Raw genomic sequence first — 25,553 nt, 5'->3', positions numbered from 1 at the left:
TACTTTAGAAACATCTTGGTTGTCCCTTTCTTAGACAGCATGTATTAGTTTTGCTGCTGAGAGGTGAGCATGTGTTTGGCTAGGGTTTGGGTTGTGCTTTGTTTTCTCTTGGTTTTTTCTTCAGTGAGGAAAGGAGATTGGGTAAAACTCTTTTCTGGTTTCTGTTGACATCAGCACATTTGATCTGCCTGCGTCCAAAAGAATTATGTCAAAGCAATTGCCTGCATTTGTTTCTTAGCGTGTTCTCCAGCAGCAGTGTCACCTGAGGGTCAAACTAGAATACATTAAACTGGAATTGGGGCAGAAACTGCAGCCAGCCTCAGGTCAATGACGCCTCTTGAGATTTGTGAAAGTGACACTTCTGGGGTTCATTGCACTAACTTCCATAGCATTTCTGCATCTGGTCTGGGTGACTTACAAAGGCAGATGGGGTGGTTAGTCTCATTCTCCCATTTAATTCTTTCTCTGTGTGTCTGGAGTAAAAGGACAAGCCTCGCATCTGACTTATTTCTTAGTATTTCAAAAAAGATTTTTTAAATCCATGTATTAAAGCTGTTTGCTTCTATGTAGTTTCTATCACTTATGTTTAGGGAGATGACCACAGTTACTTCATTTGTAAAACTGAATTTGTGGATTCTAGCCTATGTAATCTTTGTAATGGTACATCTTTTGACATAAGCAAGCCTTTACAAGGCTTAAAAACACAGTTGCATACATGCTTAACAGAACATCCTAATCCTGTAGGGTATAGCTGGGGTTGTGCCAAAGGAAGAGGGAGAAAAATGCATCGAGGAGGACAGAAAGTATTAAGATGCAAAAATGCACAATTCAAACTGTACTTTAGCAGGCTCTGATTCATCTTTTCTTAGTAGCTCTGAAACCTTGCTTTTGATCAGCTTTCCCAAAACTCTTGCTCTTTTAGTGACTAAGGAGTTACCACTCACAGTTTTGAGTCTTGAGATCTATTAATAGGAATACCAGGTATAGCAGAGACCAGGTGGTGGGGTGTGCGTGAATGCATGTGCACATATATACACACACACTTGGACAGGCCTTTTTCCTCCCTAAAATTTTCACAAGATTTCTTGTTTTAGTTCACTTGCAGAAGTTTTGTACTACAGTAGTTTACTTAAGATGGGATATTTCTTTCATGTTTGTAACATAGCACCAAGATTTTACTATGCTATGTATGCTGTGTTTTAGCAGATATCACTTACTGAAAGTGATGGAAAGTTTGAAAAACACATTTTTTCCCACCTGTTGAACAGAAAAATATCTGTAGAATCATAATTACATATAATTAAATGTTTGTATGAAATAATGCCTTCTAAATCTTTGGAGTGGCATATGTCAACCAATGCTGAGCTCAAGTAATTGAGATTATTTTATCTGTTTTATTTGCAGAATTTACACTGCAGCATTCAGTCATAAGTGCGTTCATTCCAGAAGCTTAAAATGAGCTGATGCCAGCAACGGGCACAAATCAAACACTCCCCAGCCTTCACCACTCCTGCACATTGACAGGATTAATACTTTCTGGCCAAAGGCCCAGGTTAAGACAGACAGCATGGACAAAAAAGCTTGCACTGCGTCCTTAAAAAACCACCAAACTTAAATATTGGCAGGCTGTGGGATGAAGAAAATTCAGCAGCCAGGGCCCCCCACTGAGCGCATGGTCCTTAGGAGCCCACCTGCCAGACCTCACCCTTGGGACGCAGAGCCAAAAGCTTTCTTGGCAGCACTCAGTTCCCTTGGCAGGGTGAAGGGGAAGGAGAAAACTTGTGGATATCCCAAGTGAGCTGGGAGGTGCCTGCAGAAGCGGTGCTCACGTCCACCCACCCCGCTTAAAGGCACGAACTTGTTTTCCTGAAGAAGGTAGCTAGTCCATCAGTTCATCCTGAGAGGGTGAAGTTGGGAGAGGAAACATATGTGAGGTATGGAGGACTCCTTCCCTGAGCCTAATTCTCTGAGGTCACCCTCTGTGGCTAGGAGATCCTGGGATGGAATCCCAGGCAGATCCCTGGGATGAGATCCCAGCAGCAGGTAGCAGATGAAGTGAATTGCTGAAGCAAGGAGTTGCAGATACTCTCTCAGCAGCAGAGCTGTAATAACCCCCATCAGTTTCCTAAAAGTTGTTTCCTTGGCATCTCAGTATGAGGAGCTTTGCACAGTGAGGTTTTGTGCGGAACCAGGTGCTGGGAATTCAGAGACAGCTGCCTGCACATCCTGCAGAAGATGGACAGTTGGGAGTCATCCGTACTTAGATCGCACCTCAACCCCAAAAGTTTGGGGGTTTCCCTGGAGATATTTTGTAGGCCATGAGCAGGAAGGCTGCCAGGTTTACTACCCTGAGAGGGGAGGCAGTGTTTCTTAATGGAAACACAAAGCACTGTCTGATGCAGCGACCACCCACCTGACCTCCAGCTTTATGCAGGCAGTGGATCTCACCCGAAGGAGCTCCTGCCTAATAACCCAAGCTGCATGGGCGTGCATCCTTTTCAAATCAAGCACGGTTATTTTCACAGCTTTGCAGAGATGGACAGTACATCACAACCTGTGGTGTAAAGGGTTAATTACTGGTTAATTGCCCATAACAGATCATTGCTGAAAAAGCAAAACAAAATTGCCTGTTCACAGTCTGGATTGGATTTAGTTTCCAGTTCTGGTGCGTGTTCCACCTTTGCTAGATTAGAGCCTGCTCTTATCAAATTTATTCCCCATACGAATATTCCTGTACTGTGAACAAAATAACAAAATTCCCTTTAAGCTTTTTGTTTATAGCAAAACCTTCTGCTACCCAGTGTTTTCAGTTCTTTAATCTCTCGCCCCTGAACACTCTTCCAATTTTTCCAACACTTTATTTGAAAACTGGAGCAGCAGAACCTAATACATTATTCACGGAGTAGAGGAATGAGAGCCAAATACAGCATCACCATAACCTACCTACTCATCTTTTGATTTTCATCTGTTTGTACAGCTGAGGCTCGCATTAGCCCTTTTGGCCACAGCCTTGTGTGGGGAATCCATGCCAAGCTGATTGCCTCCCAGGACCCCCGGTCTCATATTCAGTCTCTGCTTCGGAGGATAGAGTCCTCTCTCTCCCTCTCATCCTGTAAGTACGGCCTGTATTCTTTATTCTAATAAGGTGATTCTGCACTTGGCCATATTAACACCTAAGCTGGTTTCTCCCATCTTTCTACAGACCCCAGTTGCTCTGTGTCAGGCTTGTCCTTTCGTTGTTTGTTTTTTGGTGTCCCCAGTCTTGTATCTAACCATAATGACTTAAATTTAATCCAAGTCACTGATAAGGCTATTAAATAGTAAAGGGATGATCACCGATACCTGTGGAAAACCAATAGGAACCCATCTGTTTGCTAATAAATAGTTTCCCATTTACAGTTACACTTTGGCTTCCTCCATTTATCAACTACATTTAATAAGATTGTGGACTCAGAAGTGACTTCAGTTTAAAATATGTTTGAGATTTTTGCCTGACCTCATACAGTGCTCCCCACCTATGGAGTCCTGCTCTCCATGTACAGATGGAGACACTCCATACAAGCTTCAAAGCACTCAGTTTCTCCATAAGATGTTCTACAGAACAAGTCAAATGACTTAAGACTTGTAATACTGTCAGCAACGTGGCCTTCATCAATTGAACTTGTAATTTTTGCAAGAAATGACATCAGATTAGTTTGACAGGATCTGTTTTCCTTAAAGCCAAGTTGATTGACTTTAATTATAGAGCTTTTTTTTTTTTTTAATATTTTAATTAATTGAGTCCTATGTTGGTTGTTCTATCCTATGCAAAATACTGGAAACTCAGCCAACTGGCCTGTAATTACTTTCTACCCTTCTTAAACAGTGGCCCAACATGGGACTTCCTCCTGCCCCTGCTCCTTCCCCAGGAGCCCAGAACTGCTTTAGAGGCAGCAGTAGCAGCTCCAAGGCTAGCTCTCTAAAACTTTCTGAGACAAGTTTATTTCTAGCAACTAATCTGAAACACCTTGAACCGTGTATCTGCTGCTTAGCGTCCCCTCTCCAAGGGCTGCTATGGTGGGAAGTTATTTCCTCGTCATCATAAACAGATCATCTGGCCTTTTAGCTGTGTGCTAATCAGAAATATTTATTGAATAACTTCTGCCACTGTCATATTGTTATGAACAATCCTACCACTTTTATTGTTTAGGATTCGTCTTTCATGATCTGCTTAGAAAAACAAAAAATTATATATCTCTGATTCTATCTGCCTTAATTTTTCCTAGTATCTTCTTGCTTCCTCTATACAGTCTTTTTTTTTTTTTAGCTTTTTTTAGCTCATTTGCCCTTTCCGCCTTCATGTATTGGTTTTGTACATAACATTTTATATGTTTTTTCACTTCCCTGGTAAACCCAGCTGTTGGGGTTTTTTTGTTGTGTGTTATTTTTATCTAGCCCAGTCTTCTTTTCATGGTTGTAACACTGTAGGCATTTAGGAAATGTCTTAAACCATTCACAGATGTCAGCAACTTTCTGTACGTTCCGTCTTCAGCCTGATTTGACTCCCATCCACTATAGTTTTGTGAAATTGCCTCTCAGAAAGCATGCACCGTGATTTTAATTTACGTATGTATGAAGAGCACATGTTCACATACTGCATAAAATTTTACTAGTCTGGATTTGATCGCAGACAACTGCACAGAAAGTGTCGGTCCTTTTCAGGCAGTTCAGGTGTATCTACATCATACGACCAGCGGTGAGTTGTGCTTGTGCCGGCACTGCAGCTCCTGCCTGTGTTGCCGTCCCTGGCTGGGGCAGGGAGCAAGTCAACAGGTTCTGCTGTGCATGGCGTGGTAGGGTGACCACTGTGGGTTTTAGCTGTGTGCGGTGGAGTTTAGCTACGTCCCACAAGCTCTTCACGTGGTCATTGTGCTATGAACTGCTCATGAATTCTCTGTTCCCTTTGATGCTGCAAGGCCTATATTGTATATGACTCATTTTGCTAATTGGCAAGAGCTTTAGTTCACAGGGTTAGGAAGGCTGATCTTTCCTTTCAATCAGGAGTTAGTAACTTGTCATTAGTAGCCTTTTGGGAAGTACAGGCGTGTTTTAGTGCTAGTGACATAAGGTCTCCAGCATAAATAACACAAGGGGGCTTTTTATACTTGTATATAGGTGTTGAAGAAGCCCGTCATCCTGTGCTCTGCAGTGATTCCAATGGTCTGTTAACAGATACCAACTAATACCCCACCTTGGGTGTATCTTGATTCATAAATATCCAAGATTACTTACTTCCAAGTCATCAGTCACTCGGACAGACGTCATTTGTGACATATAGGGCCTGTCAACTCCCCTCTTCCATTTGGACTTCTTAAATTGGCTACAACTGTTTCTTTTAACAGTCTATTAATCTAAATGTAGCTATTATTTTTCAGGAGTATTATTTTGCATTGCTACTCTGCAGGCAGAGGGTTTATCCATTTTTTCAGACGCTTGTAATTGGCATATAGGCATCTGAAAAGGGTCATCTTCTTACAGCCTCTGCTTTGGTTAATGTTGTTCTTTATATCATGGTTTTGTGCTGAATGTGCTTTTGGTTGCTTGTTTAACCTGACTCGCCCAGCCAGCCTGGCTTACAGAGTGTGCATTTGTTCGCTGTCAGGAGGTCACTTTCCCTTTACAACACGATCCACAAATCTGATGTCTGTCCCCTGTGCTGTTCACCTAGTTGTTAACTTCAGCAGCCTTCAGGTTTTTGTCTTTTTGTGCTAAGAAATGGGGAGGAAGTCCAGACAGGATCTCCAGATCTCCTGAATTGTCAACAGTTGTGTAGTCCATGAAAACAGTCACCTCTGGTGAAACCATGCCCGTCTGCTCCAGATTACCATCCAGTCCTGCAGTTCTCTTTTGTGTCTTAAATACAAAGAAACAGAGAAACCTCTGTTGACTGCCTCTTCCTCACGCACCACTCTTTTCATTCTGCTGATGTGGATGGTTGGAGCCGTCCTTGGGGGCACTTTAGGTCAGTGCTTTTCAACTGCTCTTGCTCAGAGAACCGAACTGGGGAGGGCGTGCAGGCGGTGTGAGGGGGAGCTTGAACACCACGAGCAAAATGTTGCCACAGCATCCAGGGGATGTGTATTTGCTTGGTCACGTGTGTGCTATGGGCTTGTGGACCACTTGATGATTTATGGGCCCCAGAGCTCTCTGGATCACCAGTCAAGGAACACCACTGTACATAATCCTGTGTACTAGGTTAAGCAAACGTCCACTTGGGCAAATTTCCACACTCTGTTCTGTGTGACTAACAGGGTCTTCAGGTGAGTTTTTAGAGGTTTGCATATCTACCTTCATTCACAGGCCAGATTTAAAGTACAGTTTCTTCTCCTAAGCATATGAACCTTGAGAAAGAATGAAGGAGGGAGAGAGAGAAATAAAGAAATCACGCTTCCTCTGGCTTGAGTAGGGGGGGCTATTAAAAAGTGTTTACATCTGCTGGTTTGGTCACTCACTGAGTAATAGAAAACCGGACTGAGACTCACCCATCCTCCTGACCAGAGGCAGTGCCATGCCTGGCAGATACTTGTCTAGCCTTCACATTGCCTTGGGCAATCTATTCCAGGTTGTTTTGCTGTCCTTGCCAGTAGAAAGGATTTTTTTCCCTGACACCTAGCCTAAATATCCACAGCTTCCATTTAGTCCGTTATTTCAATGTGACTTCCTGCTTAGGCCAGGAAGGATTAAAGTAGGACCTTCTATGGCTGCGCTGAGGAGATTGCAGTAGCTTTAAGCTAAAGGACCAGGTCATGGACCTGTAGCTTAGAGTCACTACACATGACCATCCCTTGCAGATCATTCCCTGGGCAGTATGTGTAATGACCTCAGGTTCATGATGAAATAAAATTATCTCTTCTACTTGCCCTCAGAGGTGGACAGAAAGCTTAAAAATAGATCTACCATATGCTTAGTGATACTTAGGTATTTTGATCAATGTGGAAAGGCCATCTAGCTGTTTGCTGGCTTCCTTTGGAAAATGCTCACTAACCCAGCAGAATCTATTTTCCATGGCTCTTAGCTGGCATTTGATCCCTTTTTAAGCCCTATCTTCTCTGGTTAACAGAAAGGACTTTCCCTCATGATTTTCCCCACCATCACCTCTTTTCTAAACTCCAAGTCTCGACCCTTGAAGTGCCTGTGGTGTTCTCCCATGTTTCTTGTTGGCTCATTCTTCTCCAGACTGTGATATTCCGATTCAAGCAGTGCAGCCACCCAAGAGTCAGGGCAGGCTGTGGGATTAATCACCAAAAATGAAAACTCATCAGTCCTACAACTATATACACTGATGCAAAGACAAAGAGGACAATACATTGAGGAGAGAAGGCATCTGTCCAGCATTGTTGTTGTTTTGTGTTCCCCTGTTGCTGCTGCTGGTATCTTGAATGCTGGTATCTTTTCAAGAGACAGAGGGAGGCAGAAAGAAAGACAGAGACGGAGAGGAGCAGGCCTTTTGGGGCATAGGTCCATGTGTATCAGTTTCAGTACTACCTCCTAGAGTTTCCCTGGGGTAGCAGTGGGATGTAGGCAACCTCATTGGGCTTTGTGATACTGCAGGGTCCACTCTGAGCCAAGCAGTATTGATCCACCTTTGGAGACAGGGATTTTGCTGTGAGTCACTGGTCATCAGCAGAAGCCAAGGAAGGGGACAGTAGCTGCTCTTTTTCCTCCCATTCTTGTGGATTGTGCCTCAGTTCCCCTCCTGTTACTCATCCCCTCTCTGCCGATTGCCCCGTCCAGGTTTGTGTACGTTTTTTCTGTTTCTAGGGGCATTTCCCAGCTTTTTGGCACTAGCGACTGTGTGTGGTTAGAAGGAAGGGGAGACTGACCATCGACTTCTAGAAGACATCCCTCATGGTACAGATGCAGCTTGCGGCAGCACAGGATTGTAGAATATGGGGTTTGTAGGGTAGTTGGCAAAACAGAGTTGAGAATCGCTGATCCGAGTGGCCTCGTGGTTGGACTGTATGCATCAATGCTGTCACTCTTCTGTAAGAGGGAATGCAAGTTAGAACCTGTCTCCTTCCACATCCCATTGTCCAGGGTGTTTTTCACTACCATCTCAGCCTCCCACTCTCTGGTTTTCCAGATTTCAAAATCTCGGCTAAAAATGGACTAGATGGTAATGTGTCATCTTTGTAATCCTGGCAAATTCATCTCCAGGTAGTATCGCAATTCTTGCCTGTCTGGTTAACATGGCTTAACCTGTGTGCCTCTGAAGTTATTTTCCAGACCAAGAACATCACATTTTACTCACTGTGGCGGGTCGACCCCGGCCAGCAGCTAAGCCCCCACCCAGTCGCTCACTCACTGCCCCCCAGCAGGATGGGGGGGAGAATCGGAAAGGCAAAAGCAAGAGAACTCATGGTTTGCGATAAAAACAGTTTAATAAGCAAAGGAAGTAAAAAGAAAACCAGTGGTGCAAAGGCACTCACTCACCACCTCCCACCAGCAGACCGATGCTCAGCCAGTCTCTGAGCAACGGCTGCTTTCAAAAAACTCAGCTTTTATTGCTGAGCATGACATCATATGGTGTGGAATATCCCTTTGGTCAGTTGGGGTCAGGTGTCTCAGCTGTGTCCCCTCCCAACCTCTTGCCCACCCCCAGCCTACTTGCTGCAGGGGCAGATTGAGAAACAAAAGTCTTGTGCAAGCACTGCTCAGCAACAGCTGAAACACTGGTGTGTTATCAACACTGCTTTGGTCACAAACCTAAAGCACAGCAGGGTTCGGGCTGCTGTGGAGAAACTTAACCCCATGCAGACCCAGTACACTTACCTAAGCTGTCATACAGAAATAAGCTGTCATGCACTGAAACCACAGTGGCGACAGCTGGGTTTGAGAAAACAGGTCTCACTAGTAGCACTTTTTTGTGTGTGTAAGTGTAGGCAGAGTTTTCGTGTCTTCCCATTACTGAGGTAGTCAGTACCTTCAGCGCTCTGGTTGTTCACTGGCCTTTGTCACCATGTGGTTGCCACCTTGTCTGGGCTCTCTACCTGTAAGCATCTTCGCTGTTGTAGCTGAAGCCAGTTGCAGTGATGATGATAAGACTGGGGATTTCTTTGTGAGCTGGCCACAGGCAAATTTTTACTCCTATTTAGGAAGGAGAGTATTTTTTTCCCCAACATAACTGGATAAATAAGGAATTTAAATGACACTTCTAAAATATTAGCAGTAGCAACCTTGGTGAAATGAGAACCCCTTTGGGAGGGAACGGCATCTGGAATGGTCTTGAAGTAAATCATCTCCTGATTTGAGATGCATCTTGCTCCTATTTTCTTGCTGTCACATCCTCCTAGTTCTTCAGTCACAAAACAGAAATCAGACAAGGTGGAGAAGAGGTTAGTTTCGTTTGTGCATAGGCAAAGGTGGGGGGTGGGTGAGGGGGCAATGGGTTTCTTTAGAGAAAATCTTTTTCTATGCCTCTTACATATTCCAAAGAAGCAAACAGGCAGAACTTCTATACCAGTCCCTTTCCCTTTCCCCCCTTCCTTCCCTGCCCGTCTTGATTCGCATTTTGCATTCTGCTCCATGCTGCTCCCATACTGCGGATCAGAAGAACACCCATTAATCCCGGGTAGATTCTAAAAATAAGAATGGAAAGAAAAAAAAACAGAACAGTGTGAATCAACCTGCAATCATCTTTCTGTTCTCTTAACAGGGGAAAAGAAAGAGGAAATCAGTGGAGACACTATTTCACTTCTCTTTCCAAGATAAAATGATTCTGGCATTTGCAGCAGTTGTTCTCTTGATACAGGTTTTCTAATTTATATACTTATAAAGGCACTTTAAAATTTAGGCACATTAGCTCAAAATGCTTATGCAGACCATACACCCACTTCTCTCTGCTCGTGAATAGAGCTATCACAAGCAGCCTGATGAAGGAGGAATGTAGCTTGAAATTACACTATTGAATTTACATGGTGTTTCTCGTGTGTTACTCAGAAGCAAGGATAGACCCATCCTTTGGGGGCTTTTACTGTAGAGTAAGCAGTGTGTTTGCTGTGTGTAGCTGCTGCCTTTAGCTGTTAATTTCAAAGCTTTCTTTAACTCGTTTTAAGCACCAAAAAAAGAAAAAAAAAAAGGAAAGAAATCCTATGTGCAGTTTTCAGTCTGACTTGCTGTCCTGGTTTCAGCTGGGATAGAGTTAACTGTCTTCCTAGTAGCTGGTACAGTGCTATGTTTTGAGTTCAGAGCGAAGAATGTTGATAACACTGATGTTTTCAGTTGTTGCTCAGTAGTGTTTAGACTAATGTCAAGGATTTTTCAGCTTCTCATGCCCAGCCAGTGAGAAAGCTGGAGGGGCACAAGAAGTTGGCACAGGACACAGCCAGGGCACCTGACCCAAACTGGCCAACGGGGTATTCCATACCATGGGACGTCCCATCCAGTATAGGAACTGGGAAGTGGGGGCAGGGATTCGCCGCTCGGGGACTGGCTGGGTGTCGGTCGGCGGGTGGTGAGCAATTGCACTGTGCATCATTTGTACATTCCAATCCTTTCATTATTGCTGTTGTCATTTTATTAGTGTTATCATTACCATTATTAGTTTCTTCTTTTCTGTTCTATTAAACCGTTCTTATCTCAACCCACAGGTTTTGCTTCTTTTCCCGATTTTCTCCCCCATCCCACTGGGTGGGGGGGAGTGAGTGAGCGGCTGCGTGGTGTTTAGTTGCTGGCTGGGGTTAAACCACGACACTTGCTCTTCGGTTTATGAATGTAAAATCTGCAGGCCTTCCTTTTCAAGTTAGCTATACGTAAGCTTCTTTCTTTTAGATTACAAGTGAAGTTTGGATGTTGGTGGGAAAACTAAAAATCACAGAAGAACCTCTCCTCAGAACTGATCTTCCTGTGCTGCATTATTCTAGGGCATCTTTTTTTTAAAGTAATAAAAGCCCTGAGACAGTACAAGGTGTAACTCAGTTACTGTTACTTTAAGAGATTGGAGGGTGAGACTCTGCTTTAATCGCTTCTTATGTTTTGTTCTGGTTTGGTTTTGCTGAAAGGGATGTATCGCAGAGAGTGGAAAAGAATTCAGTGATTTTTGAAAAAGAGGAGGCCACGACATTCACAGACTCAGCTGGCAAAGAAGCTGCAGAAAACCAAAAGGGTGGCGACGTGTTCTTTTGTGGGCAGTGTGGAGTGTTTGTCTCCTCTTCTTGCATTGGTTGCACGGGGGAGCTTTTGATTACGGCTGCTCAAACAGCCACATTGTGCTAATGCATCTTCCTGTGGCCTTGCCAGGTGACCTCCCCACCAGCCAGCGACCAGCCAGTCCCACCACCACAACTGTTGCTCAAACAAGCACCACACGTGGACATGGTTATTGTCCCTCCCGCCCGGCTGGAACGCTGACTTCCTTTTTCCTCCCTAGCTTGTAATAAATGTATTGTGTAGATACATAGATAAGAAATAGATTGTCTAGGTTGTAATAAATCTCTTGCCAGGGAGGGACCATACCCCACCAGCAGGACGATGGATCTGTTTGTGAAGACATTCATTGAACTTTCTTCCTGGCATTCGGTGGCCACCTGCCCTGCCCCATGGACAGCTGTGCTCACAACCTCTGGCAGAAGCCAAGGGTCTGGTTGTAGTTCAGTGAAATCGCTGGTCCTGGCCTCCGAGGCTGGCTAAAATTAAACGGGCAAGAAGAAGCCCAAATCTTCATCTTTCATAACTGACTTGTAGTTCAGGTCCCAAAGGGGAAAAAGAGGGAAGGCAAGCACAGTGCTATACTTTGCAGACATGTGTTACAACTTAAACATCGTCTGTAGTGTCAGGAAGCTGTCATTTCCAGGGCCACATCCCCAGTCACTCAGTAAACGGGGAGGAACAGCAGGGCAGAATATGGCACTTCAAAGCTCCTTGCAGGGTCTGCTCTTCTCATGGCAGCAGGAGCTGCTCCTTTTCCTGAATCCCTTCTGCCACCACTGTAGAAGACTTCTGAAGCAACTTTATGCTGACAAGAAACAATAGTAAGAGCACTCCGGCACTGTAAAAGGCATTTGCTTTGAGCCAGAGCAGTATGGCAGCAGGAGCTCATCTAAGACTGCTCTTTCCTACTCCTCCGGCCATGCATACCCATTGACACTGGGCAGTGGCCTGACTTTTGACTGCTGCAGACAAACAAGCAATTAAGCTGCTGAGATTTTTCTGCTCAGCCCACTAAAGCAGAATCCAGGAGTGAAGCATTAAAGGACTGCCTTCAAAAATCAAAAGAATGCAGCCCAGGCATTTTTCAGTGCTGTTTTTCTCATGAAAATGCTGTTTCAATGCAGTCATTGATCCTGATACATACTTGACTTGAAGTTTTGCCCTGGTGTTTCTGGCCTTTTGTTCAGGAATACCACATTGTGTATGTGAGATTTTCTGCATATCTTTAATAGTAACAGGACATCCAGTGGTAGTACTGCGTCTTCTCTGATTTACATTTTTTAATGCAGTATGACAGGTGTGGTGCACATGTAGATTTGCAGGCATTCTACACAAATCCCCAGTCTCCAGTCTCTTTCAAGGCTGAACCAGATCTATCACACTGCAGTAAAATTCTATTCTTTCTAGATCAGGCCAGTAGTATAAAAATTATATGTATATGTATAGTAACCTGCAGCCCACAAGCCTGAGAAATAATGAATAACACCCAAGAGTTCGAATTATTTTACAGTATTTGTTGTATCTTTCTGACCTGCTTTATGATTCCTAAAAATTGTGGAATCACTGGTCAAGCTGGAATGAAGGCAGTCCTCTGAAAGGTCCCAGAGTTAATAGATAAAAACAAAAATAACACAACAAGTGTTGCTATTTTATTCCGTCTGTTGAGTTTCAATTGCCTTGAAACTGACACAGAATTAATTCTGGAAATCCAAAATGCTCCCATCAGCATAGATCTAAGTCAAAGAGAGGTCAGCAAGCAGACAGCATGAGAATTACTGACCTACATAGGACTAGTTTTAAGTGCCTATTTGTTGCCTAACTTGAAATGCCTTCCTAACGACTTGTAATGGTCAAAGTGAGCAAGACTTTTCTGAAAATTGGGGGTTTTAATGTGTCTCAGGCTTGTGTTTCAAAGTATGTACTCCATCAGTTTCTCTCTAGGGAGCTACTAATGGTGGCATGGAAAGTAAGACATTTCAACTTCAGGGTAAATTTCTGTGTTGTTTATTCCCCCTATCCAGCCTGCAGGAGGCATTCCACAGAAAACTAAAGTCTCTTTTAAAAATTCTTGTAGTTCTTATTCTTGGAAAGCCTTTTCTGTCCCTCTTGCATCTTCACGATAACTCAGAATGTGACATTTTGAATATTAAATCCTACTGTAGCTCATGAAATTTGGCTTATTTGATGTCACAGACTGATACTTCTGTGGTGCTTTCAGCAAAACATAAAACACCAAGAAGATATCCCTTAGAGAATATATTTTTCACAGCCATGCTGGATGCAACCCTTGGTTTGATTAACAAGCATGTTCACCACAGAGACTGAATAAAAGCCAAGGATTTTGTTCTTCTGATTCCCTTTTAACATAACTGTTTCTTAACTCAGATTTCCTGCTGGTGCTTTCCAGACAAGATTTGTTAGATTTGGTCAGAAAAAGACAGTTGACAGTTACCAGTCATCCAGTCTTTCCCTTTCGTGTCTTGCACTGAAAGAAGTACTCCTAAAAATATACCATCAAATGTTATTCCAGAGAAAACCAGGAGGAAGGACAATGTGCCCTGCTGGGTCTGAACCTGCTCCATATCTCTTCAGCACGTTGGAGCCCTCTCCCGTGGTGGTCTCTTTTCCTACAGAAGGGGTTGGAGGACAGAGACCATGGCATGGATAGGAGGGTGCAGAACAGACAGGTTTTTCCTTGCATCTCCCTGTACCCCTCTCTCAAGCATTTTAAAGACCCACTTTCTCCTACAACACCCAAAAAATCAGGTTCTGAAGAGGTACCGTAACTCAGAGTTTCAGCTGCAAGTTGCAAAATCTCATGGAAAATCTTCTGATGTTCTGAAGGAGTCAATTTACACCAGTCTTCCTCACATCCATCTTTTCCTGATGGCTTACAACTGCAGAAGCTAGACTAAGCAAAGGCTTATCAATACTTTTTGCTTTTCAAATATCACGTGTTGGAGCTTTTACTTTTAAAATAGAAGTATGAAAAATTTACCTTTCCTGGTACTCCTGGACTTTTCCTAGGCTTTGATTAGCTAACAGAGGACTGCTTTTGTTTCTGTTAATGGAGTGGATGTCTGGCTTTGGCGGGTGTTTCAGTCTTGGCTTCCATTTTGTATCAAGAACCGACAGAAAAACTGAAGGAGGGTGATTTACGATAATAATAATAGTGTTAATAACATCTCCTTAGCCTTCATCTGTTTCTTAACTGAAAGTAATTAAGGTGCTATGACTATGTAAATAATTAATAATTATATGATTTATGTTATATCTTTGTCGAATAACGTTTCTACCATGTGGGAGGAAACTACTATTCTGGTTAGGCTGATGTTGGATTGCTTGCAGTGTGAATGTTGGAGTCCAAGAAACATAGCAAGGACAGGAAAGGAGACAAATAACATAATGGTTATTTTCATGTGTCTCTAAGGAAGTATCAAAAACCATGTAAATGTTTTATGTTTTCATGAAAACACATGTTTTATATTGACCATAAAAACACAACTTTGAAATAAACAAATTCAACTTGCTTGCATTAGAAAAGTTCATTTTAATTAGGCTAGTTACATACCTTTTAACAATACCAGTGTCAAATTATGATAATGTTGCGTGACCCATAACTCACCCATCTGAGAAATGCTGCCTTTCCCAATGGAAAAGAATAAAACCTTGTTCCTTTACTGTAAGTTGCGCAGCTTGTTGGATGGACAATGTTGTGTGCTCGTCCCTAGAGAGTTTAGTGTAAAACAGCTCCAGATTTTGTTTGGTGATCTCAGAGCTGGCTGAATAACTCCAGCTTTCCACAGCTTCAAATGCTGACAGGCAGGGAGATGAGACTTTCGGATATTAAAAGCCTGCTCTGTGATACTGAAGGAGATTAGTTTTTGGAATCCATTCATTGACACAAAGGCCAATGCTGAATGGAGGTTATATTTATTGTCTATGAAACCCCTGAGTTAGCTGAAATCACTTTAAGCATGTACATGCATACATGTATTCTCTCACATTTAGCCAACTCCCCATGATGCTGGTTTCTTTGAGACAGGAACAGACAACTTTCAGGGACTCGGCTTGAAAAGATGCGTGCATGTAACACCCTCTGTCACATTTTACAAGAGGCTACAATCAAGCAGTCTTTATGCTCGGATTGTCTAGACACTGTGACAAAGCGGGAGAGGGCAAGTGAAAGAAAAAGCCCTTTTTGTCAGTCATTCACTTTGCATCAAATTCTCCTTCCCTGTGTGCTGCCATTGCCAGCAAAAAGATAAAGGGAGCAAAAACCAAACAAAAATCAAGAAACTGACAATTTGCTGGTTTTCTATTCATATCATTCCTTGTAAAAAGAAAACCGCAAACCATTATTTTTCTGAAACTACCTGTACATACGTATACCATCTCCTGATTTATTAACCTCTTTCAGAATTAATACTTTGAAAATTTTTTTTTTTTTGTAGCTGATTTGTTGTTTTAACTTTTTCCTCATCAATGTGTAAATGAAGTGTGTAGGGCTGTCTTGTCAGCACTTGTAAATTGGTATGCGAAATCTTCCCAGATTTCAGTGGAGATTTTTTTCCCTGCTCAGCTGAACGTTTGTGAATGACCAACAAGAAAACCCCTTTCCACTCACCGCTCTCCCAGATTTCATGTTTCCCATCTTTTTTTTCTTTCATTCTTTCATTTTCTTTTCTACTTTTTCCCATGAAAATACATGGGAAAAAATAAGAGGAGAAACAGAGTTGGGAGGGGAAAGGGAGGAGGTGATAGAGTTTCACAGGGAGGTAAGTTTGCAACCCAACGGAAAGGCTGCTGAGAATCTTCTTTAAATAGTAAAGCCCTCATATCGCTTAACTGTTTTGAGGTGAACAAGCATATGTTCCAGCACTTGTACCTTTTAACCAGTCTGCTTTAATGGCTCACTCTTCCCTGTTTGGACGGTCAGTGCCTCTCTCTGCCCTTTCTCTCGAGCTGGGACTTCCCTCGTGGCATCTCCCATGTTTGCTCGCTACCTGTGTTTTGCTCTCCGCGCACCGGAGGCACGCTCCCGCAGAGGCATAGCAGGGTCCAGGCAGTGAGTCCCAGACCCATCCCTCCCACCCGAAGCCTCCCTGGGCTCTGCCCGTGCTGACAGCAGTGAGACGAGCCGTCGCCCCGTGGGGCCCTCACCCTCCCTGTGGTCCTGCTTCACTCCCTGGCATCGCTCGTGGGGCTCCTCAGCTCTGAGAGGAGCCGGGGAAACCTCACCTCTGAGTGACGTCTCCAAACAGAGGGTCTCCAGAGCCAGACCGTCCTGCTGTTGAAACGGGCAAAAGCAGCAGAGAGATCTCTGCAAGCAGTTTTTCGCAGGTGATACAAAGCTGGCCGGGTCACCTCTGCACCCATCGCCATCCCTGCGGGCTCAGCTGGAGTCACTGCTGGTCCCGGGGGTGGACAACCTCGAGCCCCCTCCAGCACCGACCCAGCTACCAGGGCGAGCAGAGGCTGGAGGCCAGCACGGCTGCCGCAGCCGTAGCAGCAGCAGCAGCGTGTTTTGCAGCTTCCAGGCTGCAAACCCCTTTCCCTCGACCTGTTGTCGCTTTAGTTTCTTGGGGGATCCCAGCTCGTGCCACCTCTTGCAGCAAGGGCAGAGTCAGGAGTCCTTGTTTCTGTTTGTGTAAAGAGACTTAAACATTTTGGTGAGGGAACTCTGCTGAGTGGATGTGGTGTCTTGAAGAAAATAAAGAAATGCAAAAAGGGCACCTTTAAGTTAAGCGAAGAGCAAGAGACAGTAGACCTGTGCTAACAGCAGGCAATACAGCTCAGGGAAATACATTAAAAATGGTGCTTGTTTTTCGGAACAGGCCTGTAGAATAACTGGAAGTATCTTCAAATTGAAGAAAATAACCTTCAACAGAAGGGTTTTTTTAATTAGGCAGGTTAGATTTAGGAAGCACGTATCCAGACTGTAGACTGTCACAGACAAGCAGGGAGCTGCTGCATAATTTTTCAAGCATTAGCAGCAGAGGAATATGCTTTTTCTGAATCCCATGGGTTTGTCAAAACCAATTTCCTGTGTTGATGTTGGGGTACGGCATATAAAACATCCAGCATGGCAGCTACAGAAAAATGAGGATTTGAAAAAGGATAGGCTTTTTATTTACCCTAAGCGATGGATATTGGCTGAAATGTGGAAATAATAAGGGGGGGAAAAATGTGCTTCGCTATACTTTTCCTTTTTTTGTGTTCTCTGTATTTTCTCCCCGTTTATTTATATATTCTGGACAAAGCATGTCTAGTAAGTCTAATTTTTTAAAGATTTTTCTATTGTCATTGCTCTTCTTGCAGCCCCAGTGTTTTAGAGTATGTTGTTTGTGTGCCAGGTTACATTAGGAGTCGCTGTACCAGTTCAGATCAAGGGTGCATCCGGATGAGTATCTCATTCCCTAGATTCATCACACCCAGCTTCAGAAACTCAGGTTTTGTGTCTAGATTCAGCTCAAGTCAATAGGACAGAGTTCAGTAACACCACCACATGGATTATAAGATGTTAGAGCTCGCAGATGAAAAGCAATACCAGGTAACAGAACTAAACTTGGAGGGCTGCTTCTAAGATGTGGCAAATCACTCTCTGTCTCCCTCCACCTAGAGAGAGGTAGGCACCTAAAATGAAGAGAGATTAACCCAGGCCCTGGTAGTGCCCCATGAGGGTGCTGAACAAGAGGTTACAAGAATTAAAAAACTTAGAGCAACCTTTTCCAAGCCGTACCCTCTCGGTTTCCTCCTGTCTGGGATCTGAACTTCGAGATGCGCTGCATTTGACATGTTAATTCTTCTGGGACTTTCTCTAGTTTCTTAACTCACGTATACCTTTGGCAGCCCCACCTTCTGCTACCAGCAAGTTTTACCCTTCAGTTCGGTACTGCATAAAAGGGCGCTTCCTTTTGGTTTAGTTGTGCCATCTGATAGCTCCCTCCTACTTTCCTGTGCTGTAATAGCTATCGGCTCATTGTGTCTGCTTTTCTGCCTGTCACGCAGAGCTCCAGCAATGGAAAAAGGTTGTATTGCCTTTAGGTGAAGTCAGCTCTTGTGTAGTTGGCAAGGTCAAACATGAGCCGTGAGCTGAGCGCCTTCCTCTGTGTTTTGGAGGGCAGACTTGAACACCTCCAGCTGCACTTTTTGGCCGAGTCCTTTGCCTGCCAATCGTGCTCTCCTGGTGAAGGGCGAGCAAGAAGGGTTTCATCCTCTCGCTACCTCCATGCAAGCCATTGCTTGGCAGGGCTGGGCAGAGAGCTGCCACTACCCTAAGAGCAGGCAGGACCTCCTTCCCCAGGTCTCGATGGGAAACCACTGCGAGGAAGGTTTTGTGTGAGCTTTTCCCAATGTGTTGCTGTTTAGATTCAAACCACTGTGGGGTTTTTTCAAAGTACTTAACTTTTGAGTGGTGAACTTAGTTTGATCCTCGTCATATGTGGGTTTAGGGGAGATCTGGTGAGCATCAAGATATGAAGACCTGTCTTTTCCTTCCTCTCCTAGGATTTTAGATAATGGGCTGTGTGCAATGTAAGGATAAAGAAGCAACAAAACTGACTGACGAGAGGGATGGCAGTTTAACTCAAAGCTCAGGCTACCGCTATGGGACAGATCCCACTCCGCAGCACTATCCTAGCTTTGGTGTGACTTCAATCCCAAACTACAACAACTTCCATGCCACAGGAGGCCAAGGACTGACTGTGTTTGGTGGAGTCAATTCCTCCTCTCATACAGGGACGCTGCGTACAAGAGGAGGAACAGGTGAGTTTCAAAGTCTTCTTTCAGTGCTCTTAGTGAGTATCAATCATGTAATTACAGCAGAGGCACAACTGTCTCAGCATGCTGCTTTGGGGAAGTTATTTCATTAAACAGTGCAAAGAATTGAGGTAGGGGTGGAGCTGGGTCTTCAGCCCTACCTTTGCTAACTTGCAGGTGCTCATTCACTTCAGTGTTGAGAAATTATGTATACATGCCCAATTTGGCTGCCTGCCTGCCTCATCGCTCTACCAGGGAACGGAAAGTGTGGTCTGAGCCACCTCAAGTAGTTGACAGGAAATAGTCGGCATGGCTATGTCTAAACTCTCTCTTCAAACCCCCTTTGCCCACTTGGGATCCTACACTGTGTGTGGGTACCAAACCAAGAGTACTGATGACTGTACAGAGCGGAGGAGGCGGCATGCCCGCTGGCTGCATAAAAGTAGAGGGATTAGAATGGTTGTCCAAAAAGTAGGAGGCGTCAATTTATTTTGCTCCTCAGCAGCCAGAGTAGCTTACATTTGGCTTAGCCACCTCATCTCTTGAGGCTCCTTTCCCTCCTGTTTTTTGTGATGGAGTGTAACTCACCTATCTTCTTCTTTAGGTGTAACTCTTTTTGTGGCGCTTTATGACTATGAAGCAAGAACAGAAGATGACTTGAGTTTTCACAAAGGAGAAAAATTTCAAATACTTAACAGCTCGTAAGTTTTAGGCTTGGGAATGTGCTCTTTAATATTTTTAAACTTATAATGTTGACAATTATAATTGCTTATGTTATTAGTAAAATCTAATGTTGGATATTCAAGATATATAGGGGTTTTACTCTATGCTTACTAACTTGTCTTTGCATTTAGCGTACTTTTGCAAAGTACCTTATTATTAAAAAAAAACCACCAACCACATGCAGCTTTACTTCAAAAATAAGTTTTAGATTGTGTGATTCACTGCTTACATTTCACAGTAAGCTCACATGCAGAACTGAGAGTACCAGCTCTGTACCTTACCAGTAGTCACAGAAGTTCTGCAAGGCGTGTGCTAACACTTTTTGCAATCTGCCGCAAGTATCTCTACGCAGAAACGAGCTGAAAACTGATTCACAAAAGAGACGTTACCCAGACTTGTGTGCCAATTTAAAAGCTTTTTTTTTTCCTTTTAAAGGTAGGTGATACAGTCAGAACATGCTAGGAAGTTCTGTTACGTGAGAATGCACCATTGTACAGTTGCATTTGGCATGAAAACCACACTTCCATCCTGGAAATCATCAACTTAAAATTAATTTTATTAACTGCCCATAGAAAAAAATCCCTTAGCAATTTAAAAATAACATCTAAAACTTACTGCGCTACTGACCTATATCTGAACATCTTGTAATTCTTGGCTAAGAACATAAAGTTGAAGGCTCTGTGTTATGTTCAGTATTGCTATCACATAGAGGTAAAAATGGGTTAACAACCAAGTATGTCGCTTTCTAGAGGCTTTGTTATATTGCTCTCATCTTTTTTTCTTACACTATGTGACAGTGAGGCAAATGCATCCCTGGTGCAACTCCTGTTAATTTTAATAGAACAACTCCAGGGTTGGAATTGGCTCAATGTGCATTAAAGTAAAAAAATAAATAAATCAGGTAATTCTGCGGAATATTTCATGAAGCCATGAAGCTGGAGAGCTTTGATGTAGATGAAAGCACAGAAACTTCAGTTACGACTTGTAGAGGGAGCAGCAGTTTAAAAACCTCTCTACTTCTAAATTAGCACTTGGAAAAAAAAACTTTTTTAACCTATCATCCATTTTGTTCACATTGCCTGCTGCTTTCCTAACCTTGCACAAACTATGCCATAACTTGAAACAAGAAGAAATTCCACACATTATAAATTCCTTACACACGCCAGTTGATGAAATCAGGGGATGCTCACGGGGACTTGCGGAGCAATCATACTTGGAGTCAGTGGGACAGAGAGATTCCCCCATGTGTGGATGGTTGCAGTACATGCATTTTGATGCAGGTAATTACTGCCTGGAGAAAGGTTTTCTAAAAGAAAAAAAAAAAAACAAAAACAAAAAACAAGCATCCACTGATTTTCCTGGAGGATTATAGAAGCTCAGTTCCCATTGTTGTCAGCTCTGTCTACTTACAAACACGGACCTAACCACACTCCTGGAGTAGTGACAGCCAGGCTGGGAATCGCCAGAAAGCAGCTTTTCTGTGAGAATGCTTCCTCTCTCACTTATATCAGAAATGATATGAAAGAAGAGCTTTTTTTTAAGAGTCTGCCAATGCTGCTTGCAACCAGAAAGCATATATGTGCACTAGTTTGTCTGGAATTTTTGGAGGGGTTTGGACTTTTTTTTAGCTCTCCACAAATGAAATTTGATTTGTGCTTTGGATTAGAAGTTCAGGACAGCCATACCTGAAATGGCATACAAAGGGTTTCCCTGTGATTTGAAGTCAGAAATTATACCAAGGGCAGTCTGGGGGAAAGAGGTACCTGCAGGGGTGGTTCAGAGCAGAGCCTGACTTCAGGGCTCAGAAACACTCGGCCATCCCCTGCATCCCCACCACCACTCCCACACACCCTGGCTAGCCCTACTGACTAGCCTCCTCCTACCTCAGTTGGGTGTCTAAAATTAAGAGCCAGGAAAAAGTCTGGATTCTTCCTCCTTTCTGGCAGTGCTTTGAGAGATTTAAGCTTCTCTGTCAAAGCAGAGGGGGTTGTCCCTGATGGTGTGATCATCTACAAGGCTGCTTTTTTCCTCCCTAGATATGATAAAATACCTCCATCTAGTGGACTCTCTGTACAGTAAGGAGAACAAATATAATGGTACAATTTATCAACCACAGTATGGCATAATCTCTCAAAAATATTCTACAGCAACATATGGGGGAAGGGTTAGCACTTCAGCTAGTAAAATTAGGGACGCAAACAGATAGGGCCATTTGCCTGACATACTAATGCACACAAGGTGTATTAAAATAGTGTCAGCTGCCAGCCTCTAGAAAAGCTACTTGTTCTTTACTTTTTTGAACTGTAGAATTGGAAATGTCTCCTTTTTGACTAATCACAGCTGTTTTCTCGTTGTTTTCTATAGAGTTTGTACTCCTTCAAAGTGTTAAAGAAAGTGGAGTTGAAAATTTAAAGAGCTCACCTTGACACAACCTTTCCTGCCAGTAATAGCTTACACAATGTGTTTTCTGTAACTGCTTGCTTACAGAAGAGGCTGAATTCTCTGGCCATGTTTGATAATAGTGTTTTATTTAGCGAACAGATCTCTGTTTTACAGAGAGGGGAACTGAGAAAGAGTTTCTAAGCAGTCCAGAAATGGAAAAGAGAATTAGTAGCAGTAGGAGTTAAACATTGGTGAATCTGGTGCTGAGAATGAAATACAAATTGCTAAATCCCAAATTGCTGCATCCTGTAAAAAGCTGAGAAATAAACTTCTCTTAAAGCTGCACATTCTACAGCAACGCGCACTGTCTGAAGTGCAGTACCATGTCCCACTGTGTGCACCAGTGTACAGCAAAAATTGATGCTAAGCCTGTGGAACACTGCCATGAGATGGTCCTGCATGGACCTCTTCATGTTTAAATGTTGTAGAAGAATGGGGTTTTGTAAGTATTTGAAAATGCAGCTAAGTCCTTTGCTACTTCAGATACCTCCTCTAGGTGGCCAGGAGAGGAATCTGGACAATGAAGTGTGATCCTCAAGGGCCATCTAAAACTCCATGTTGATTGATGGCTTTTTGATGCCTTTGGGTTTCAGATTAATTATCCCCACACAAGTTTAAAATTAGCAGTGGATGTGACAGTGTTCAGTTTGGCAGTTTTTCTATAAGCTCTCTCAAGGGTCCATATTAGAATAATTGCTATGGAGACAGTTTTCAATATTCTAGTCCAAATCCAGCCCTCAGCAAACCTGATTTCACTGGGTTGTTATGCCTGTTTATGCCATTATGCTACATTTGGAAGGCTACATTACTAATCACCGCTGAAATAATAATAAGTGTAAAGAAATACGTATATTATTTGGGCTTAGATGCAAACACCTCTCTCAGAAGCACACAAGTGATAAAGAGATGAGTTGCTGTGGCTTCTTAATGCCACGCAGCTGCGGGTGCTGTTAGCAAAGTCAGACCATTGCCTTTACATCTGTGTCTCGCTCTCACTTCTCCTCACCTCTGTTTCTGCAGGGAAGGAGACTGGTGGGAGGCCCGGTCCTTGACAACAGGCGAAACTGGTTACATTCCCAGTAATTATGTGGCTCCGGTCGATTCCATCCAAGCAGAGGAGTATGTTTTCTTTTTGTTGTAAAGACCCATTAGTGCTGTATTTTAAGGAGGTTTGAGGACTTGGTTTTGATTGATTGCAGCGATTTTTCAAATGACTTACATTATTTTTATTTCAGTTCTTAACTGCACTGATAAATAATTAGGTAATTAGTAACAAAAGAAGCACAAGCTCAGTGCTTTTTCAATGTCAAAACAAAGGAAGAAAACCTAAAGGAACATAGGTCTGCTTCCTTTATTCGAGTGTTGACTAATTTCAAGCTTTAAGCAAAAGGTGCCCTTGCTTGTCCTGAATCAACTTGTAAAAATATTTGGAGTCAATTAGTGTGCAAACTGTCTATTAAAGAGGGCACATTGTATCAACAAATACCTACCAATAGGTAGGATGCCTACAACACATACAGCAGGCAGCATAATGAGGACATATCTATGTGAAAAACGGAGTGCTGTGTGTATCCATATTATTTATAGTATAAAAGATACACTGGAGGAGCTTATATAGCTGAGGAGGTACTACTGTAGTCTGTACTTCAGGTTCTACTTGGTTGATTGTGAAACGAAAAAAAAAAAATTGCTGCAGGAAGGAAAAAGGTACCGAAATTCTGAAAGCCTTATACAACCACAGTAAAGTGGTTGCATCTGGTCCTTCTACTGAGGTTTTATAGCTGTGCTGCAACAAAAATATTGAATACTAATACATCACTATGTAAGTCAAATATGTAGTTTATAGCAACATCTATAAAAATACTGCTCTTTGGCAGCAACACATTTTTCTGCCCTTTTCCTTGTCTATTCCTTCCCCCCCGCCAAGTCTTGCTCTCTGTTTGTCAAAGTCTGGCCTTTGTTGTAAGACACTAAACAAGCATTCTCAGCACCTATTGATTATAAGCTTAATGCAAAGTGCTACTGCACAACTTATACAACATCTACTACACAATTTGCCACATTAGCTTCCCCCCACAATAAAAGAGACACAGTATAAGAAAAATGGTTGAATATACTTGAGTAACAATAGTTTCTGCAAATAATCCTCCCTGTCTGAGCTCTATGACACTACCTAGTAATCCTATGTAGCATTTGTCTTACTATTTCTGATGTTCCCTAAGGTGGTACTTTGGCAAACTTGGCCGAAAAGATGCCGAGAGGCAGCTGTTGTCATTTGGAAACCCCAGAGGTACCTTCCTGATCCGGGAAAGCGAAACTACCAAAGGTAGGCTGGCCAAAGCTATTCTGACAATGAATGAGAAGATATATGAGAAAAATTGTGCTAAGTTTGTGAAATACTGTTTTCAGTGGTATGAAGGTAGAGATAAGCGTCATCTTGCGTGTATGTGTGCTAGGGAACTAGATGTGTGGACGTCCGAGGTCTTAGAGTGAGTATTCAAAGCAGAAAACAACCCAAGTGCAATCCATGCTGTGCTCAACCCATGGTATCATCAGTGCAAGTCATGCACAGGCAGGGTGCTCCGCTCTGCTGTCACACTCTGAACATTGCACTGTCTCTCTCAACACGTGTGTTGAGGATACTACTGTTGCAATGGAGTTGGGTGGAGAGTTGCCCCTCAGAACAGCAGCTTTGGGGCTACAGGAGGCAGACCTCTCAGTGTCCATGTTTGGGTCCAGGCACAGCCAGCTAGATTACTCTGAACAGATGCTGGGAATCTCGTCTAGTTTGGTGAAAATTACTGCTTAATCCTGAACAAGCAGAATATTTGGATCTTCTTGCCTGGAAGATGTAAGATAAGATTGCGGAGGTGGGGGGGCGATACTGGTTATTATTTTGGGAAGATTAGGGGATTTTTTGGCCTTTCCCCTTTGAATTGCTGGATCCCTGGGCAGAAAGAAAAAAAAAAAAAAAGATGTAGCAGTTTTAAATTAATAGATTAACAGTGAAAAGACTTGAAAATATTTCTAATTAATATATTCATGAAGTATTCAACTATATCCATTCTGTTGAAGCCAAGTGGAAGGATGTATTCTCCTCCTTCCCTCTAAAATTATTGGAGGAGTTCCAGTTTTCTCAGTGGGTGCTATCTTTGCTTTTACATTTTGTTCGTGAGGCCTGTCAACATCTTCAAAGCTTCACATGTATGAAAAGATCTATCTAACTCATACAACTATTGAGGAGAAAACCTGCAACTAAGTGAAAACAAACCTGGCCATTTCTCAATTAACCAGCAATCCAAAACAATAGCTGTGGGAAGCATAAATCACTAGACTTAATTCCATGTACGTTCTGAAGTCTAATGATGGTTCATGTAATTAAGCACTGATTTGTCAGTGCTTTGATCAGAGCACACTCTGTCAGCTAGAGTTAGCATGCA

The 25,553-nt window shown here is 43.0% G+C and overlaps 1 protein-coding gene across 9 annotated transcripts in view; it reads left to right on the top strand.

The window, feature by feature from the left end:
- Positions 1–25,553, top strand: part of FYN (FYN proto-oncogene, Src family tyrosine kinase) — a 142,239-nt gene that overhangs the window by 82,742 nt on the left and 33,944 nt on the right. For 6 of the 9 annotated variants that reach the window (XM_052781282.1, XM_052781290.1, XM_052781283.1 and 3 more), the window contains exons 3-7: positions 2,978–3,112; positions 18,697–18,954; positions 19,553–19,649; positions 23,134–23,232; positions 24,336–24,439. In XM_052781282.1, the coding sequence (XP_052637242.1) occupies positions 18,708–18,954; positions 19,553–19,649; positions 23,134–23,232; positions 24,336–24,439 (547 nt within the window). In that variant the 5' untranslated portion in view covers positions 2,978–3,112; positions 18,697–18,707. The remainder of the gene's footprint in view (positions 1–2,977; positions 3,113–18,696; positions 18,955–19,552; positions 19,650–23,133; positions 23,233–24,335; positions 24,440–25,553) is intronic. The other 3 variants (XM_052781287.1, XM_052781288.1, XM_052781289.1) reach the window with 1 other exon arrangement.

The sequence above is a fragment of the Harpia harpyja genome, chromosome 3 (assembly GCF_026419915.1).
Source record: "Harpia harpyja isolate bHarHar1 chromosome 3, bHarHar1 primary haplotype, whole genome shotgun sequence".
Classification (NCBI taxonomy): Eukaryota; Metazoa; Chordata; class Aves; order Accipitriformes; family Accipitridae; genus Harpia; species Harpia harpyja.
This window is presented reverse-complemented; position numbering and strand designations above follow the sequence as displayed.